Consider the following 20,828-nt stretch of genomic DNA (forward strand, 5'->3'; position numbering starts at 1 on the left):
AAAGATAACCGAGTTTTACAGCATAACTGGTTATGGAGACATGTAATAAGTTTGGGTGTCAACTACTAAACTATTCATAGGATTTAAATCGCAGCCTCTTGCATGCATTGAATCTGTGAGGCAAGAAGATTCCCAGCTGCACTGTCACACTCTGCATTGAGCCAAGTGTCCTATTTTGTGAGATGCTGGTAGCAGGCTGGGGTGGGAAGGGCTCCCACAAACTTACCAAGCTGCAGAACAAATCTCAAGTGACACATACCCAAAGCGATGCCAAACCACAATACACAGCTATGAAAAGAAGGCGAGAAGTGTTTTTCCTGGCTATGAAGTCATTGTAAGCTACTGAACAGAATAAAAAGCAGAAGATTTAATCTCTGAAGAGATAAGGATGAATCCGATATTGAGACGAAGTAGTGCTTTTAAGTAAAAATACCTTGTTGTAGTATAACTCTGTGTGGTTTTACATGCAGTAACTCACTGAATCCAAAAGTATTTGAGAACTGTTTTAACTGTTCTGCTAATGCGCAAATGATGCATCTCTAAGTTCAGTGTAACCACAATTGAAACCAATGATAACAATTCACTTGCAGTTTCAGCACTTTATCTACTCTGTGTATCACTGGGTGCTGCACACAGAGAGCAGAAAGCAGCAAGTTTAAACACCCATATTCAGCTCTTTAGCAAAGTGAACTGAATTATTCCACTTTGTGGGAGAAACTCTAGGACTGGTGCATCAAAAGTTCCGTGAAGGCTTTTTCCTGATGGTTTCTTCAGCATTGAGAATAAGTGGTGCACTTGAGTCTTTCTCTGGGATTCTGCTCTGAAGCATCGCACCTGCTTTGAAAGCATTAAATCGTAGAATCATAGACTGGTTTGGGTTGAGAGGACCTTAGGATCATCCAGTTCCAACCCTCTGCCATGGGCAGAGACACCTCTCACTAAACCATGTCACCCAAGCCTCCATGCAACCTGGCCTTGAACACTGCCAGGGATGGAGCATTCACAACTTCCTTGGGCAACGCATTCCAGTAACTCACCACCCTCACAGTGAAGAACTTCTTCCTTATATCCAACCTAAACTTCCCCTGTTTAAATTTGAACCCATCACCCCTTGTCCTATCACTAGAGTCCCTAAATCACAGTAAATTGCAGTTACTCTGAGGTATCCAGGTTAGGAATTTTTTGAAGAGCTGCATTTAGTTTTTATCTGTATAGTCATAAATATTCAGCAAAGCCGAACATGAGTTTTCTTGGTAAATATTTTTATTCCTTATTACACTCAGCCAGTTTTTCTTGGAGAAAATATGTGGTCAAGGAGATTGTTTTTTCCTTACTGGAGAAAATATGTGGTCCAGGAGAGAGCAATTGTCACAGAATTTAAACATATCCATCTAAAAAGCATTCTATAGGATTGAGATATCTTCACCCAAATGATGTTGGGCATTGTCTGTAATCTTTGTATTTTAACATACTGCCATCTGAAACTTGGAACAAACTTTAATCCTCCTTTTCAAAAGCTAGGAAACTTCTGTTGCATAAAGGTGTAGATTTTGGATTAAAAGTGTTTTTATCCTGACTCCTGTTTCAACCTTGGCTTTGCCACAAGATCCTGCCCTTTCTAGCACGTTTCAGTTGTTAATTGGGCTCAGATGTGATGGAGGCTGCTGTCAGGTGGTACCACGGGACCTGTGTAATGTACAAAGGCTTGGGAGGATCTCAGACGTGCCATAGTCCCCTGTGTCCTCTATCATGACATTTCTTTAATGAAATATTTAATCCTTTGATCGCGATATCGCCGCTTGTCGAGGGAGGGATGGACAGGCCTCCCTCCCTGCGCGTCCGCGTTGCCGAGCAACGCCCAAAATGGCGGCCGCCGCGCTAGGCACGCCGGGAGTTGCAGTGCCTGGACCCGCGGTCCCAGCGCCCACCTGCGGACGCGGGACTCCCATTCCCAGCATCCCCCACGCGTAGGCGGGCGGAGCTGGACGGGGCAGGGCTGAGGGAGGGCACTCACCTGCGCGGAGGGGGGGCGCAGGTAGGGCGTGGAGCGGTGGCTTCTGGGACTTGTAGTTCAGAGCGGATGATCCATACGGGGAACACGGGGTGTTGTCCGGCAGGAGGGAACTACAACTCCCAGGTCGCCGCGGGAAGGAGCGGGCAGGGCGCCGCCTGAGGGCGGGGGGTACGAACGGGAACCTGCCGCCGGTGCTGGCGGAGGTTGTTTCCTCAGGTGAGCAGGCGGCGGAGTCCGGCGGACGGGGACCCTCGGGTGGCGGCGGCGGGTGCGGGCCGGCGGCGGGGAAGGAGGGCTTGCGAGCCCCCGGGCGTTGTCCAGTCCCCGGGCGTTGCCCCATTGTTCGGGGTGCGGTGGCGGCGGTGTGGGCAGCGGTGTCGGGGCCGGCTCCCGAGCGGCGTCCCAAGGGGCGGGCAGCGGCGGGTGAAGCATATTGACCGAGCGGAGCAGGCGGAGGGAGAGCCCCCGAGCCTCCCGCCGGGCCGGGCAGGCTGAGGGAGCGGCGTTGGTGGCTTGCTGTGAGGGGTGAGGCTGGGGAAGAGTCGCCCCTCGGTCCCCGTCGTGTCCAGCTCTGCCAAGGCCGCTTGTTCCCGATGGGATTCACCCTGGGGCAGCGAACCATCTCCTTATCATAGCATTCCAGCCTGGTTTGGGTTGGAGGGACCTTAAAGGTCATGCAGCTCCAACCCCCTGCCAAGGGACACCTTGCACTAGAGCAGGTTGCTCCAAGCCCCTGTGTCCAACCTGGCCTTGAACACTGCCAGGGATGGGGCAGCCACAGCTTCTCTGGGAAGAGTCTGTGCCAGCACCTCAGCACCCTCACGGGGAAGAGCTTCTGCCTAAGAGCTCATCTCAATCTCCCCTCTGGCAGGTTAAAGCCATTCCCCCCTGTCCTGTCCCTACATGTCTTGTCCAAAGCCCCTCTCCAGGTTTCCTGTAACCCCTTTAGGTGCTGGAGCTGCTCTAACGTCTCCCCTTAAGCAGCCTTCTCTTTTCCAGGCTGAACCAAACTTTATAATAATAAAACTTTATAATAATGAAACGTTTATAACAAAACTTCTGGTCCAATAAAACATCAGATACTTTTTTCCTAATAAACTAACTCATTTTACCAGTTTTTGTCAATCTAAGAGTTGTTAGGGTTGTGGGTGTTTGGCTTTTTATTTTTCTGGATAAACAAGCAAATATGTACTTCTATAACACAGATTTCTGTTGCGCTGTTCAGGCCATGCATATCTTCAGCTTCCAAAGCATGTTTCCCTGTAGTGTATAGCTATACTATTGGCAACCAAATTATACTGGTATTCAAGTCTGCTCTCAGTTTTTAAAGGCTGCCACTACTGTTGTAACAGCAGAATGTGTTGCTGCCAAATTTACTGTTGACGGAACAACAGTAAACGTTGGTGTTAATTGGTGTTTGCTCTAAGCATATAACTGCTTTTGAAGCAAAGCCCCAGCTTAAAGCAGATATCTTCATTGTCTGCAGCGGAAGGTGTGTGTGGTTTTAATTGCTGGTTGCTGGCCTATTACACAGTTGTTTTGAAGTAAGGGGAGGGATAGTCGTTCTTTTCATGGGTGCATGCTAAGAAAGCTGGAAAAACAAGTCCTCCTTCAGCTCTAATTTGTAAAAGATTGTTCTAAGCACAACCTTATCTGTTCTTCTTCCTTGCAGGTTTATTGTGAAACAGTTGCAGCGTCAATGAGAAATTAGCAGTAAACCACATACCGCACGTGTTGGGTGTTATCTGGGGAAGATGCAGTGTTCTGGTGCATGCCTCTGAAGGAGCTGGTGAGTGAGAGTTCAGGCCTTTACGAGTCAGTTGCTTGTGAGGCTGCATTTTGACTTTCTTGGTATTGCTGTTTCATCGTGACTAGTTCAAGGTCACATCAGAATTAAGGAGCCTTTGGCAGTGGAATGAGTGTGATATAGTTTCAGTCTCTGATCGGCTGAGTGAATTATAAAACCACCTGAAATTTAGGCAATGCTGCTTTTTCTATATACCTGAAAAAATTACCTTGCTCAAACAATCCTCCAGCAGCACTTTAAGCAAGAAAGACACTGATAATACAACAGAAATAATAGATACACAGCTCTAGTATGGAAAATGTAGGTAGAAAGTTGAATTAAAGCTCACTTGCTTCCAGGAGTGGGAGGAAAATGCCTTCTAGCGTTTAGTGTTCATGAATTGAGTTCTTTTTTAAAAGCAATGGGAGGAAGAATTCCCTTAGTGAATCTTGATGTGTTTAGCTTGTGTGTGTGGTGGCACTTGAGATCCAAGTTGACAGTGATTTGAAATTTGTTTCAAATGTGGAACTCTGGTGTGAAATACTCGTTTTAATTAAAAAGTCAGTGTTCCCAAAACTGTGTTGGCATCTCAAGCATAAATACTTTCTAATCTGGGCTCCCGTTTGTGCATGCCGTTATCTTTTTTCCCCAGAATCCAAAGAGAAGACACTGCCAAACACGAAACGTATTCTAGGGGCTCATAAATTGTTTTGCTGTGGGTGTCTGATCCTGATCACGTTCACGTGGTTAATTTAAAAACTAAAGCTTCAGCTACCTCATTCAGAAACATGCTTCGTATTTGTGTGTCCTGAATGTCTTGGAGGCTTTAGGGCTTTTGTCTTTCTGAAGTTAAAATTATGGCCTAAAATATCATTCAGGTTGGCAATAGAAGAGTTATGATTGACTTGTGGCTGGAAAGCAGTAAAATGGGTTATGTTAATTCCATGGGTTTAGGGAGACTCATTAACAGTACAGATCCCTACTTGCGGTTGCTGTCTTGGAAGTTCTGCTCTTGATTTAAGCTCTTTCCAACCTTGCTGAGGTGCGGCACAACCAGACTTTAGGAACACTATATGTGTTTTTCATATGATTACATATAAAGAATATAGATACCTAAGCCTGTCTGATATCTTTCATGGGCATTACCCTAAAAAAAAAGTAGAAATCTAGTGTTACCTTCATGGCTTGAATTTCTGCCTCATACAGACAGATGTTATTTATATATTATTATATATTATGTTAATATTCTATATTATGTTAATAGGCTTCTAATTTTTACTGGCAGAGAGAAAATCCAGCAGGATGTGAAGAAGTGGTTCTGGGACCTGCAGTGAAATGTAAATTGAGTGAAAACATAACATACACCTCCTATGTTTGGAAGCTTTAAAGCAGCTTGCTCATCTCTGCTTTCATTTTCCCGTGGTTAAAATTGGTTCAAACAGAATAGCAACCAAACAACAACATATGTACATATATATGTATGCGTGTATATATATATATAAGCTTAGATATATACAGAGATATATTTATATATATAAGCTTAGATATTGTCTTTCACAGAAATAAAAGATATTGGCTGATGAATTGAGGGCAGATAGATCTTGTGTCCTATTTCTACTTGGAACAGCTGCAGGGCACATGTTCTAGTTTGTTAGAATCACTAGTGGCTGTGAGCAAATATCTGCCCATAAATGCAGCAGTATTGTTGATTAGTATCTTGATTTATTTCAGGAATAGAAATAAAACCATTATTGAGCTTTTGCTGTACAGCTATTTGCATTCACAAAGAGGAGGTTGGGGCGCTTAGAAGTGGCTAGTTTTACAAATGTTTTCTTGTTTAGTATGAGTTGTTCCTGCAAATAAGTATTTTTCTAGGTAACAAGAATATACTTGTTTGAACAAATTCCTTTTTCATCTGCCTTTTCTGAGTATTTACAGCTATTATAATAATCAAGTATTGACAAAAATCTCTGCCTAGCATCCAAAACAATGAAGAATGTATCAGCAAATGCCTTTACAAACTCTCTTTTCCCCAGAGGAAGCCTTTCTCAGCCAAGCAGCAGTATCTCATTTCTGAAGATAGATTGTAGAAAACTGATAGGTAATAAGGTAAACTCTATATATTTGTTTAAAATACATCCATTGTTTAACATTAAACTCCACTGGACTGCCTTGAAGAACCCTAAAGTTGTGCTACTCAATTTGCACTGCCATAGAAAGGTGTGAAAACCCCTGCTTTTAACAGGTTAAATGTGCAAATTAATTTATACTCAATGTAATCTAAACCAGAATTATTCATAGCATTTATGTAAGTACTCTTAGACACAAGTGGAAAGCTCTCTGGCAAACTAGATAAGTGCAATGCCTGCTTCAGCAATCATTTAGTGAGTCGTAAGTAGTTTCTGTTGAGCTCAAATGTACTCCAGAAGGAACTGTTACCATCGAAGTTCTCAGCTGGGTGTTCTTGGCTTTTGGGTGTAGGAGCTGCATTCTAGAAAGGTCGTCTCGTTTTATCTTCTGAGATGACTTCACCCTTCTGTTAAAGGAGGTGTTTACATTTGAGGTATCTTGTCATCTCAGGTATTGTTGAAAAATAACATCAAAGACTTTTAGTCAGCAATTTATAAGCTTAGCTGTAGATTACAAATGTATCTTTCCATATGTGTAAGATTCCCAAAGCTAAACATTCTCAGTGCCATCACTTACCAGCAGTTGTATAAACTGCCATTATCCATCTTAATTTTCAGCCAGGATGTGGTGGTAGCGCCATTCCTGAAGGTAACCAGTTCTTAATATCTCACTCTGGAGAATCTATGTGTGCACAAAGGCTCCTTGCTACTTACATTCCTTGGTTCCTATAATCTACCTTTCCAACAGCACAGCTGATGAGGTGCTGTCTCAACCTTTATCAGGTAGCATTGCACACACAGTGCGCTTACACTGACTGTCTGCTTTTCATTTTACTATAGGTGTCATTTGATTTCCATGTATGTAAATGTGAACTGATGAAATAACGGTTGCTGACAGGCTTGACATCCATTGTTATGTCTAGCTTGGAAGGTATCATGACAGTGCAAACCTTTCTTCCTCTGGCCCCAATCTTCACTAACTGTCAAAATTAGTTGTAGCACTAAGGCTGGAGTTTGCTTTCCAAGATCTTCAGTTCTTGATCTTTCAGCTGATGGTGGAAGATGATATCAAGTTTTCCCATCAAGCTGAACTAATCCTATTTTGCAGTGGGGGCAACAGCCTGTGTGTAAGTGATTTAAAAAACTGAAAGGAAATTAATCATAGGAAATGCTCAATGATTTTCTTCCTCAGAAAAACAACTTGCCAAAGGTCATGATACGTGTTTTGCCGTCATTTAAAACTCAAACTGGATTCTTAGTTAACAAAAATAGTAACAGGTCTCAGTTTGTGAAATGAGTCACCAAAGGAGTTTTCCCCTCCTTTCTTTCAGACACTTGCCTCTTATTAAGCTCTGGTTAGAAGGCTTTGTCTATCCCTATGTTTTATTTATCATATGAAAGACTAAGTTTTCCTAAAGCTACCAGGCTGCAGGTACTGTAGTTCTGAGAACTGGATGTGGCTTCCAGCATTACATTGACTAGACAATAGGCAAATATTATAATATTGACATAGGGAGTGTCTGAATGATAATGCTTTTTAGTTTATCCAAACAATTCAATTAAAGACATGTGGACTTCCTTTAGGTAATGTGTGGAGTTACATGGCAAAAGTGGAGGGCAGAAAAGAGCACGGCTGTCTGATATTCTGTTCCACATTGAGAAGGGCTGTTCTCAGGCACTTGAGAAATCCTGCTTATTAACAGACTTCATTAATGCTTCATGACTATGCTGTCATGGGCAAAAATGATCACAGTACTGCCTTTTCAAAGTGGTGTGTGCTCTCTGTCCTGCTACAAATCCATCACAGTTGACTGCTGCAGAGAGGAGCCTGTAGCTGTGGGGAGGCTTATCAGCAGCGGTGCCAGGCGGTAACTGTTCTGTTGCAATCACATTGATTTTTAGAGCCTGGGTGTGGAGTAGTCTCTGCATGGCCCAGTTTGGAGCAGACTGATAAGGCTCCTTGTTCCTTAGCAACCACAGTCTGCCATAGCCAGAAACCTGCCCCTCTGCAGCTGGAGGGAAAATTCTGAATGCCTCAAATGTGTGTCTTGAACCTAAGGTAAGTCATTCTTCCCCCCCCCCCCCCCCCCCGCCTCCAGCAGATTTAACTTAAAGGCCTCTGCATTCAAATAAATGTGTTAGCAAAAGTTCCTTAACAAAGGGCTAACAGAACTTCTCTGTCATTAATAACACATTCTAATTTCTTTCCCTGTTCTTGTTCAGGTCGGTGTCTTTCCTGGGCATGGAGGTGCCATATGTCCTTCTCTTAACTAGACTTGTAGCAGAAGTTGCCAGCAAATCTACTGAAAGTTCGGTAGGTACTTCATGGGGGGTTTTTTTGTGCTATAAAACCAGAAGGATCAGATTATTTTCCTCTGACATTGCCGTTTATAGAAGGCTTTCTAATTTAACAGAAATGATCTATACTGCTAGCAGTCATTAGCTGCAACTTTTACAGTGGTTCAATTCGCTGTGATGGCTGATTGCCTATTACAGCATTGAGTTTTTCCTCATCATGTGCTTGTAGGCAAGCAGGGATGCAACTGATAACACCTCACAGTGTGTGGAAAAAAGCAAGATACAAAAAAAGCCCCGCTTTTCAAGCTGCTTGGCAGCTTAACTACGAAGAATCCCAAACCTGGATTACCCAAAAGTTAACTTTTTTAATGGCTGAAAAGCTCTGAAACAAACACAAAGTCACAGAGTATAAAATTCTGCTTGCAGGAGAGTTTGAACAACAAAACTCCTGAAGAAACTGGTCTTAACCGTGTTATCTATAGATCTTTTGGCTCTTTACTCTAGTCTGCCTCCCCATGATGCACTAACAGTGTGAAGTCAGCTTCCTAATTTCAGTTTTGACAGTCCCAGACATTTCTCCTGCTGGCTTTGATCTTTGTCACTCCTGGATTTGATGGCTTTTGCTGATAAGCAGAATAGCACCGGCTGTTACCTGTTAGGTATATTTAAGTTACTTCTATGGGTAAATATAGATAAGGTCTTGTTACTTTCGACCAAGAATGCTTCACCCTTTTAAAGACTGATTTGCCTTGCTATATTCTTTAGTGGAATGTACCTGCACAACTTTGAAAGGCTTGGAGGTTTTGTGTTTTATTTTGCTTGAACAGATTCAGAGTGGCTATGCCCAAGTCTATACAGGATGGTCCTAATATCTATCACAAGAACCATGGAGTTTCTTACAACTATTTACCTCTAAGCTTATGTTACAGCTTGTTGTAATTTGTAAATAACTTTGAAACTGGCTTTTATAAAAATAAAAATAAACTACATGCCTTCAGGATACCTGAAGTTATTCTTTTCTATTAAATGTAGAAGGAAGAAGCTTTTGTAGTTCTGCTGGATTGCTTTGCTGAGTGTAGAGGTTATCATCACTTGCAACATGGGAATTCAGTGAAAACCGGGGTTTTCCATTCATTTTGCAATAGTATTTCTGAACAAATCTCTTTGGGTATTTGTGTGGTGCTGAACTGTGCTTCACTGAAGGTTTAGTAAGTGTATTTCTAAAGCAGTTATTGAAGGATTTGTCCAATGTCAATGGTAGAGTGTGCATTTGCTCTCAAAGTGTTAGTTTGGGTAGCAGCAGCCAGGTCAAAATCAGGTTGATGGTGTATTTAGCTTGTTCTCTCCTCACTTAATGCAGAAAGACAAAGTTACAGCAAGTTTTAACTGCAGTTACAGCTTATTTCTCTGTAGATTGTTGTTGTTGAAGCATTTTAGTAAACTGAAGAACTCTGTGAAATGTAATGTCCTTCATTAGGTTTCAGAAACAGAATGCTGTGTGGATATGTTGGATTCCAACAGTTCCTGTCCAGTAACCAACCAGTGCAGTCCAGGTATAGTATGGCATTGTTTAATAAAATTCCACATTGATTTTGACAGTTAACACCAAAATACAGCACCTGATTAATTGGGGAGTGAAAACAAAATCATTAGTGCATGGTACCTGTTGAAGTCTTTCTTCCTCTGTATACACAAGGTAATACTTCTTATGACTAACAAAAGTTGTCCTTGCATGGCGAGGAGAATAGACAACTATTAATAAGGTTATTCTTTATCTTTTTTATTTAGTGTGCAGTTAGATTGTGTAAGAGCTATTGTAAATGCTTGAAAGCCGTAAAAGCCCCTATAATGAGCATAAAAGCAAAAATGCTGTAATGCCTATCGAAGGGAGCATTAAGAATTATTTCAGTATTGCTTTGTTAGCACAGAATGCCTCACTTTTCCTGCTGCCATACATGTAGAGTTGTTTTTCTTCTAAATGGAGTGAAAAAGTTCTTTTGCCACCCTCCAGCAGTAGCAAAAGGGTGGTCTCTTTTTTAATGCCATTTTCTTTCAAACCAGAGAGTAAAAGCGAGTGAAGAATTAGCGGCTTAAAAATTGAGGTCCACTTCTGGGTTCAGTCCTTTCCTTGTGATGGTGGTTAAAGCATTTTAAGCCTGTGTTCACTGCTTTGTTAGCTTCTCTACCTGTTGCTTCATTTAATGCATTCATTTCTGCTTCGAAATGATCTTAGATATGGTATAAACAACTGTCTCCAGATTATGGGATTGCGTTCTCTTAAATCTTATTGTAAACCGATAATCTACCAATACCTTTGGTGTCAGCTAAGTGCTTTGGTCCTTCCTTCCTATTACTATAGAAAGTCTTTCCCTTATGTTGGATCTGTTTGTGTTTAGATTAAATGTCCGATGTAGTTTATTACTGTGAGCATCAAACGTGCTGCTTCTCTCTAAGGAAAACGTAGCAGCAGAGCTGTTTTCAAATCAGCACCTTACTAATGGTTTGCTTTATGGAATAATTGATACCAGTTTGGCTCAAGGCTCTGTAGAACTGGATTTTAGCCAGCACAGTAAGTTTTTTCTCCCTTTAAATGGAGACTGTAATATGATCTAGAAGGAATATCCTTCTAATCTTCATGTCTCAAGTCTAAGCCTCAAGTGAAACCACCACAGCTTTATTGTATTAAATGAAGTTGTTATTGAAGATGTGCCCTAATTTTTTACTTTGTCTTAACAAAGACAGAGCAATATGTGTATTTAAACATCAATTGAGAGATCTGAACATCGAAGACGTAGGCCAAGATGAAAGTTTAATCAGTTTCCAGCCTGCATGGGAGGGTGACTGACAGAAACCACTTGCCATCTGTCACAGAATAGTTTAAACAGGTTTGGGTTCTCCTTAAAGTGAAACAAATAGTGCAATACTTGAGAGGACTGAGGCATGGGGAAAAGACTGTATTGTGGCAATGGCAGTATTTGTGGTTTTAGCTTCAAGTGATTGATTATAGGCCCACCAGCATCTTTCTTCCTCCAAGAACGCTCTGTCTGGTTATTAGCATCTTTGTCCCTACCTACTTATGTTTTCAATACTATATATTCAAATGACATTAAATTTTGTTTTGACAGTGTATGACCTCTGAAAATAAATGGTAAAATTCTGCTTCCTTTTTTAGTGTTGAGGGTAGTTACAAGTTGTGAGACACTTCTTGAAACTAAACCATGTGAATCAATGAATGGAGCTATGTTGAAATTGCCCTCTGGGAGTTGTTTGCTTGTAACTCTTTCTCCTTTTAGGCCTTTGAAAGATTCTATCTTTTCTGGAATAAACACTTCGAAATGAAACCTTTTAACTTGTGTAATATGATAGGAAGCAGGAGATGTTCGTAACTAACGAGTAGACCAAACAGAGGGAGTTTGTTGCCTCTACCTCTTTCTGAAGACTAGGAAAGATCTCCAAGGTGGCTTTTGTTGTTCCAAACCTCTGTACATCTTATTTTTATGCAGGTTGTTACAGACGATGGAATGAGGATGGTAGTAGCAGCTGCATTAAATGCAAAAATGAAACCCTTCCTGTTTCATCTGTTTACAATCTGACTGAATGCAGAAATAGTGAGTCATTTACCATCCCTTTCTTTTGATGGGGGTTTTTTTGGTACTGAGATCTCTCCTTGCATGTGTGGTCCTGCAAAGACTGTTCAAGAAGGCATCAAATGGTTCGGATTAATTTTTTCCCCTCTCCCTTGTAAAACTTCAACCTTTCCCAAAGTCCTGATTTAACTTTGAGCTTTTGAACGTGCAACAAAACCTATGGAAACTTTGAAATTTAATTTGCAGAAACTGTGCAGAGTGGAAACATTCCAAGAGTTTAGAAGGGGGGAAAACAAATCCAACTCTTGATATGTATTAAAGTACCTAATCTGTGAAGCCAAATGCAACATTAAAAAGTAAAAACGTCAAAATGATTAAACTTACAGGCTATGACCTGGGACAAACATAAAGTGAACACTGAATTTTGTGGCTGCTTTAATCTCTGCTGTAAGAAAAAGGCATTTGCTGTTAAGGACTTCTCCAGAGGACGAAACAGCTCAGACTGTGCTTGAGTTGTATTCATTTAATGTGTGTTCTTTGTTTGAGGTGAGAACCATTCACTTCCTTGTAAACATTTCTGATGGAAAAGATAAGAAACTTAATCTAAGTTTCTAAGTGGGAAATGCACGAGTGAATTCTGTTCTTTTTGGAGAAATTATGATGTTTGCTTCTTTCTTTTGACATTCTTAATACTATGAAGAATGATTTTTTTTTCCGTGGGAGAAATCAAGATTCTTATACAATATCAAATAATTACTCAGAGGTATAATAGCCTTTTATTGAGATTTTCAACAAACCTGTGGTGTTTGTCAGATTTTACTGAAAAAACTTCTTTTTGGTTCCAGTTGGGATCAGAGGAATGAATTTCCAAATGAATATAAGCACGGTGACTCCTTTCATCCAGAACATAGGTGAGTAAATGGAAACAGCTATTGAGTGCAGGCTTTGTGGTTATTCACTGCATACCAGGCCCTTCATGACATTGCATTTGAAACAAGTTTTTCTGTAGCATAGGCTTTATTCTAAATGTAAAAGCCATTTTTACTGTTTCTGGCTTGTTCTCAACAAAATCTTTTGTAAGTCTTAGAGCTGGATTTTGAGGTAACTGCATTTTACTGAATGGTTCTTTCATCTTGTCCTAGTGATCTTGAAGTGATTTATGAAACCCCATAACTTGAGTTTTGAACCTTATGCTGCAAGGGCTTTGGTTTTTGGGGTGAGGCACTATGTTACCCAACTGTTACATCTTGGTTAGCCTTCCTATAGGTTGATTTTATCACTGCTGACCAGTGACTTCTGTTAATTCATCTCCTAAAAATGCTTCTTCAACACTGGTAAGAATAATACAAACTGAGACTATTTAGATAGCAGCATTGCACACTTCAACAAGAGATAAGATGCCAAATGAAGTGATTTAGATCAGTGCTCTTAAAAAGGAAAGCTAAACCACCATGTCAGACTAGAGTGCTGCTGATCCCTTTCTAACATTTGTCCTGGCATGAGTCAATACTTGACTTGGAGTATCTAATGCTCTTATTAGATAGAGCTTAGATTGAGAAGTCCTCATTAGAAGAATGAGGACTTCTCAAGCAGAGCTTGTCAGATCTGTTGTCCCAGTTTGCCTGTGACAAGTTCATAAACAATGTTTCTTTCTTAAAACACTTGCTCTTTGGGATCATCATCTTAAATAAATAAAACAGCAGAATATATACACAGGGCATTTTTTGAGGCAGGGAAAGCAGAATAGAAGTGAGGGAGGGCACCTTCTGCCAGTGTCTGCCTCATGGGGATGGTTTCTGTATCAGCCACTTGTGGAAAACATAATATTGGGTGTACTATAGCAGTGGTTTATTGTCTGTTGACAGGTTCTGTCTTTAGGAGACTTCATTTAAGTAGTAAAAGAACAATATTAATGTTGAGTGCCTCCCAGCTCTGGTTGCAAAAGTTACATCAAAGAAACAGAAGGATGGATTAACAATTTGTTGCTATCTTCAGGAAAGTAGGGACTGAGGCTTCTCTGACATTTGGCAGGTGGCACTGGGAAGTTGGTCATAGAATGAAATGAGTATTGAAAGATCTTTGCAAGTGTTTCAGTGAGGTCTGTATATTAAAGAACCACACACCACCAACTTTTTTTCCTCTCCAGGGTAAATGGTTTTTACCTTTTGTTTAACCCTTCTATTAGAAGAGATTTCTAGTGAATAATAGTCTATTTTCTCTTTCTCTCTCTCTTTAAATATTTTGTCTCTGTACAGGGGGCCCAGAAGTGGCAGCCTCTCTCATCTTAGGGACGTTTTTCATCAGTGTATTCCTGATTCTGTCTGTTGCTTCTTTCTTCTACCTCAAGCGTGCCAATAAACTTCCTAATGTTTTCTACAGAAGAAATAAAGGTAAAATACCTCTAATTGTCTATTTAATCTCTACAGTTTTGGCCTTTGCTCAGTTTCTCAGTTAAAAACCTTTTCAATTTCTTCCTGTCAGTGTTCTACTGTACCTACTGCTGTCTCTTGATCATCCGAAACAATGCAAACTAATGACTTTTTTTCCCCTGCTTTGTGTTTATGGTATCATGTTTTCACAGCAGTGCTTAGGATGTCTGTTCTCACTGTGCTTGGGTGCATATTACACAATATCTCTCACTAACCCAGCTATTGCTTTTTGTAGCTCTCAAGGGTTTGCCAGAGTATAGTACTTGACATTAGTTGTCACTGAATGTCAGGTACCTGATTTCAAAAAGGGAGGAAAGGAAAGGAATCAGTGCTTTTTGCACAGAGGGCATTTTTATAGAACTTAATGCTACTTGTTTATTTCAGTACACAAAATGCCAGATATTTATAAAGCTTTACAAAAAGCAGTTGTTTTTTTCTTGGTTTGGAGAGAAGGGGACTGCAATGCTAAAGGGCAGTGTACTTACCGTGGATGTGTCAGCAGGAGAAAGGGAATGGAATGTGAGGTTCCTCATTATTGCACTACTCATTCGCCTCTGTTTACCCTCTAGATGCAGGAGCTACTGTGGCTTGGAAGAGTCAACTGCCTCATTATTTTATTTTTAAAGCAAACACCCCTTAGCTTTTCTCTTTATAACAAAATTTATTCTTGATTTCTGCCATTCCCGTTACAAGCAGTGAAGCCATGTAATTCAAATGCAGTGAGCTGACTTCATGCCAAAGCGACTGCAGAAAAACTAGGGAAAGAACACCTGGGGTGTGCTTAGCTATAGGGCACTAAGACTTTATGTAGACATCTGGCCCATTCAGATGCTTCAGTTTCTGTATAGTTGTTCTATGCATCTACCTTTTGCTAGTCTGCAGTGTCTAGGAGGTGGTGTGCAAATAGTGGGATGTGATGCCTCCATTCTGCCCAATGTATTGTGTGAAACTGAGTCTGATCTATGGCTGTCTCACCCCTTCTATGCAGTTTTGTATTCCCTTTGAATGATTCCCATGACAACCTCTGGCACAGCATTTGCTGTGTTAGAGCTCCTTCTGTTGAAAGCAAGCTGTTTACTGGTTAGGTCTGCTAAACAAATACACCTCCTGTTATTTTCTTTCACAGCTTACAGGACTAAGCTGAAGCTAGACTGTCACAATAGAAATAAGCTTAAAAAGAGAAAGAGAAGGGGGTGGGTGGAGCAGCATAGTTCCATTGTTCAGTTAGGGATGTTGTATCTAGTCATAGTAACTTCATCGAACATCACATTCCCAGGCTCTGTGAAGAATGTGATGTTTCATGTGAAAGTAGCTACCTAAGGTCTAAATCGATCAGTGCCACAGGAATCACAACTGCCATATTGAAACCCCTAGGTTGCTTTGGCATGTGTCTTCAGGTAAATTTAGTTAGTACAAAATTCTCCTTCCACTTGTAAATGCATGGGGATCTGCTGTGCTATGTCTCTTCTAAGCTGGCAGGACACCAGACCTCCAAGGCTTCAGTGATACTGGTCTGACATCCACATTTTGTACTGATAGTTCACTCTGGTCCAGCAGGCTAAAGCATTGATGTCCTCCTTTAAAAGAGAAACACTAGAAACATTTATCTGGCTGTTATCAATCATGTTAGCTTTCATGCTGTCTAGAGGATGATTGTCACATGGCAAATAAAGTCAGCATCCTCTTGTATAAAAGGATTGCATCTTTCACTGCTCAGTTGTTTTCTATTTGTACTGCCTGGCAGTTGGCTCAAAGTGCTGTTTTTCCTATTGAAGCTTCTTCATATTAAAAAGCTATTGCTGTGGCTACCTTCTTTGCAAGCAAAATAAGTCATTCTTGGAGAACTTTGCAACCCTTTATCTCTCATCTTGAAGAGAGTCTTGCAGACAGTCTATTCTACTAATGGGCTTTCTGAATGTTTTGCTCTGGTTTGGTAGTCTTTGTGGCAAAACTATTATTTTAACAATGGAACTGTTCTGTTGCATGCATGTATGTTTAGAACACTACCAGTTCTACCCTTCTAGATTAATGATGGTTAGTCTCTCTCTTTCTCTCTCTTTTAGCATCTGTTCTCCAGCCTAGTGAAACAGTAAGTAAATTATGCCCTTCCAATAGGAACAAGCAAGCATAAAACATCAAATACATAATAACTTCATGTTTTAACTGTTCATCAGGCAGCTACTTAATCTGAAATAAGAATAAAAGATGTTTTGGGGTTCTTTGTCCAAACTGGGAAAAAAGTGAAAGATAAATACAGATTCTATTGAGTTACTTTCTCCAATGATGTGCACAGTAAATATTATTGGAACCCTAAAATGTTCCTGTATTTTTTAATGAAAGACCATGAAGACAAAAGGTGCTTTGTTTGACATGATCATTCTTCTGTTGTGCAGGCATCCATGATACCTCCCCCAGCTTCTTCAGGTGAGGAACTGTTCTCTGGAGCATGCTGCTACAAATGTTTTACCTCTTGGCTTCCCTTTTATTCATCTTGTATTGGAAAGCAGGCAAAAAATGATAGAAAATGGTATATCTATACATTGGGAGTGGCTAGGAATGTGGATTTATTCAGCCAGGGTCATACAGTAAAATACCTTGTCTCTATGCTTGATCCATGAACTTTCAAGACAGTGACAGAACTCGTGGTGATATAAAAGTGAGACCTACCCAATCTTCTAGGAACTTAAGAAATAATGGCCTTCTAAGCTCAGCCACATTTCTGTTTTTGCTTCTCATGTGTGCATAGGCCTTTTTGATCAAGATGGTACAATTAAAAAGAAAGTAGAGTTGTGGAGGTTTTTGTTAGGGCTGCAAATGGAAAGCTACATGTACTGTAAACACTGCAGAAGAGAAGCTGCGTGGTGACCTCAGAGCAGCTTTTCAATATCTGAAGGGGGCTACAAGGATGCTGGAGAGGGACTGTTCATCAGGGACTGTAGTGATAGGACAAGGGGTGATGGGTTCAAACTGAAACGGGAATTCAGGTTAGATATAAGGCAGAAGCTCTTCCCTGTGAGGGTGCTGAGGCGCTGGCACAGGGTGCCCAGAGAAGCTGTGGCTGCCCCATCCCTGGCACTGTTCAAGGCCAGGTTGGACACAGGGGCTTGGAGCAACCTGCTCTAGTGGAAGGTGTCCCTGGCCATGGCAGGGGGTTGGGACTGGATGAGCTTTAAGGTCCCTTCAACCCATATCATTCTATGATTCTAAATAACAGAGATGCCAGTTTGAAATGAGCACCTTTCAACAAGCCCATTAGAAGCTTGTTTAAAAAGTGTATTTGTGGCCTTTTGCTGCATCAGCTCTATGTAGAGGGGTTTGTAGTTTGGTTTTGGTGTGTGATGTTTGGGGTTTTTAAGGTCCAGAGTGACTTTGATCACTCAGGATGTGTTGGATAGCATGTGGTGGTATGAATGAATGATAGCGGCATGCTAGTGCTAATGATCTTTCTGTGCCCACCCTTGCAGTTCGGAAGCCACGATATGTCAGACGGGAACGATCGCTAGTGACATCTGCATCTGCTGCTATGATCTCTTCTTCCGAAACCAGGGTCAGCAATGTTTAGCTTTCATTCTTGACTGAGGACTTGATAAGCGTACACAGTGTGCAAGAAGCTTTTTCTGAATCCACTGAAGTGCCAGGAAAACATCGCAAGCAGCTGACCTAAATGGAAGCCAAATTACTGTGTCGAAAGGGTTTATGCCAAATGTTAACAGAGAAATGAATTAATGCAGAGACACTGATGACAGGCTACATCCAGTTCAGTGAACTGCTTTGGTGATCTTGAAATGCACTGTCCCAGCTCTGTGGTTTCATTTGTCTCTCACAGATGCTGTGTTTGATGTCTTTATAAAGAATCTGCCTTTCTTTGTTACACTTTCAGTTTTGGCAAGTTCTTCTTCCTGTGTTGTGGTGTGTTCTGTGTCCCCAGAGCTGAATGTCTCAGTGCTGCAGGCTGACAGAAAATACTGGGATTACTCAAGGATGAGGACTTGTTCGAAGGACCCACTTGTACGTGCTGACACTAAGTGCCACTGCTATAATGTTCTAGGACGCTATAACAACACTTCACATGCAGTATCCTTTTGAAGCAAAAAATGATGCCTCCTGAAGCATCCTCTTCAGACTTTGACATAGCTGACCCTGGTTTTTAACTGTGAATATAGACCCACTATCCAGATACTCCTGTTCTTGGTGCTTTTGAAGGCCATGGTCAGTATGGGTCCAATCCCAAGTGTGGAACTTTGTTGGGAAGCTTTTCCATCTGGTTTCAGTTCAGTCCTTGGATAAAGAGCCATTTGCTATGGCTTTGTAACTGATAGGCTGCTATGTCTGTGCTGCAAAGACTGTCTCTGCTAGCTTCCTTCCCTTAACACAGCACTTGAAGGGAAACCCAAATTGTGAGCATTGAGATGAACTGGCGAGGTCAGGTGAACTTCTGCCAATGCAATAAGGGGGTTCTTTGGTCAAGCCCTTCACTAACATGCCTGACATGTGCAGGCCAGCACCTTAAGACAGAGTTCAACAAGTATTTCCTTGTTGGAAGTGCCAGCCTAAGTAACTCCCACTCTGATGCTTGTTCTTGCCCATCTTATGCCAGCGATGTGGCTCAGGAGTCACCTCAGCAGGAAATTAAAGTAGTATTTTTTGGTTAGGTTCTCTTTGACCAATTTTTTCCTGGTGTGGTTGACTCTGCTGCCATAAAAACACTCGTATCAGTGCAATGGGCACACTGGTATGGGCATAGGAGTGGGTGACAGGGGAAATCAGTGAAAAACCTGAGCTTGCTAAATTGGTCCAAGTGTCACTGTCACCATATGTGAAATTCTAACTATGCAGCTTGTGCATTCCCACCTACCTGTGTTGCTGTTGCCTGTTTTGGTTTAGCTGGCACTCCCTTGTGGGGCTGTGCTCCCAAAATAAATTGCTTGGAAGCTCTTCATCAGCATCCACTGGCATGAACATAAAATGGAACAGTCAGTTCTCTTTTTCAGGAAAATGTGAACAGAACTGTCTTGAGCTGACATGACATCCATATGGAGAGTCCAAACCTTGTGATCCAGGTTCCCTTTTCTCAGTGGATAAAAGATGAGAACTGGGATGGGAGGAGATATATTTATCTTATTGAAGAGACCTGGGTTTACGTAAGGTTCAGTGCAGTTGTATTGACTTTTATCTCTCTCCTTACAAGGTAATGAGATCTCTTGTAGCATCCGAACAAGCTAGGGCAAAGAGTTGGGATAAAGAACAAACCATGAAGAGGCCTCTGTGCCAAAAACAAAGCCTGAATTGCTGTATGAAGAAACTTAAGATTGTCTTTTACAATGATAAGTACGATTTTTGTTCTACTTGACGAAACTGAAGGCAGCAGACAATGCCATTTTGAGGCCCTTTCAGTGTGAAATGTGCTTTATAGTTCCTATCTTCCAAGTTCAGGAAGTGGCAGTTTTGTTTCTGTCTTTTTGATGTCTTTTTATCTTTGTGCTGCTGCCATTTTCCACAGGTAGAAATGATGTCTGGAGGTCATAGGTTTTTCCTGAACTTAGTTGCTGAATATTTCCCTAACCACTAAGGAAAAGGAGTAACTATGCAAATAATGCCAAGAAACTGCACCTTTGAAAGCAGGGACTTTCTGCTTGCCAATGTGTCAATGATAGTGCATTCTTGTATTGCTTAGTTGCTAATATATTCTTTCTACACATAAATTATTGAAGGATTATTCATGTCATTGTACTGTCTGAACTCTTATCCTCAAGTGCATATTGTAGCTTAGTTTAATGCTCGAACTCCTGTGCAGCCAAGTTTCACTGATAACATCTCTCTTCCCTTTCCCATACTCTTTTCCCCACCAACAAGCTCTTTTAAATGGAACATTTCTACTATTTTTCTTGTGTTTCAGGAACTGTTCAGCTTTTGTTATTGTCTGACACAGTGGACTCCTGGTCTAAACAGTTTCTCATTCGTTTGCACTGTCAAATATATAATGTGGTGTTTTGGTTTCCATCTCCCTTCAAAATAATAACCCCTAACTATATATTTTAAAAAATTGGCTTTAATGACTCCTGATATTTAATGTATTTGTATATTTTTAAATTGTGCCAAAATAAACATATTTGACCTTTTTTTTTTAAGGAGGTTATTCATGTGTTTCCTTCTCAAGCACAGAATAACAGGAGCAAAATGAGCACCCGAAGTAGATCATTGTTTCAGCTTATGTGGTATGTTATCTCTATCAGAACTGAAGTGAGAAAGACCAAGGTCTGATGAATGATCTTGCCCAGTCCTGCAGCAGGAGAGCCAGGCTCTTCTGCAGGGTCTATCTTCACACCTTGTAACAGGATGGCAAAAGCCACCCATGGCCTTATGTGTAGTGGCACAAAAGTGACTCCTTGGCAGAGAATATAGCTTTAGTAAACGACAATTTTCATAGTAGAAAGTGTTTACCTAAATCTCATTTGAAGAAGATAGCAGGAGTAGCAAGAAAGCTCTAAAAGAGGAGGCTGTTAAACAGTGCCAAATGTACCAGAAATGGAGATAATTAGGCCAATTTCTTATCAGTTGAAGTGAAGATTATGGGCTTGCATTTAG

General features: G+C 41.1%; 1 protein-coding gene across 7 annotated transcripts; it reads left to right on the plus strand.

Moving 5' to 3' along the window:
• Nucleotides 1-2,124: 2,124 nt before the first annotated feature.
• On the plus strand, nucleotides 2,125-19,877 carry C16H1orf159 (chromosome 16 C1orf159 homolog). Of its 7 annotated transcripts, none has more exons than XM_030507834.1 (12): nucleotides 2,125-2,230; nucleotides 3,687-3,803; nucleotides 5,086-7,988; nucleotides 8,153-8,243; nucleotides 9,705-9,780; nucleotides 11,731-11,835; nucleotides 12,660-12,725; nucleotides 14,070-14,204; nucleotides 16,307-16,332; nucleotides 16,637-16,667; nucleotides 17,708-17,790; nucleotides 18,172-19,877. In XM_030507834.1, the coding sequence occupies exons 3-12, from the start codon at nucleotides 7,960-7,962 to the stop codon at nucleotides 18,175-18,177; spliced, it is 648 nt and encodes a 215-aa protein (XP_030363694.1). In that variant the 5' UTR covers nucleotides 2,125-2,230; nucleotides 3,687-3,803; nucleotides 5,086-7,959; the 3' UTR covers nucleotides 18,178-19,877. The 7 variants fall into 7 exon arrangements, with proteins under 7 accessions (XP_030363694.1, XP_030363693.1, XP_030363697.1 ...); XM_030507833.1 differs by having other exon boundaries at nucleotides 5,086-5,137; nucleotides 5,837-7,988; nucleotides 17,708-19,877; XM_030507837.1 differs by having other exon boundaries at nucleotides 5,086-5,137; nucleotides 5,837-5,909; nucleotides 17,708-19,877.
• Nucleotides 19,878-20,828: the final 951 nt, after the last annotated feature.

The sequence above is a fragment of the Strigops habroptila genome, chromosome 16, assembly GCF_004027225.2.
Source record: "Strigops habroptila isolate Jane chromosome 16, bStrHab1.2.pri, whole genome shotgun sequence".
Lineage (NCBI taxonomy): Eukaryota > Metazoa > Chordata > Aves > Psittaciformes > Psittacidae > Strigops > Strigops habroptila.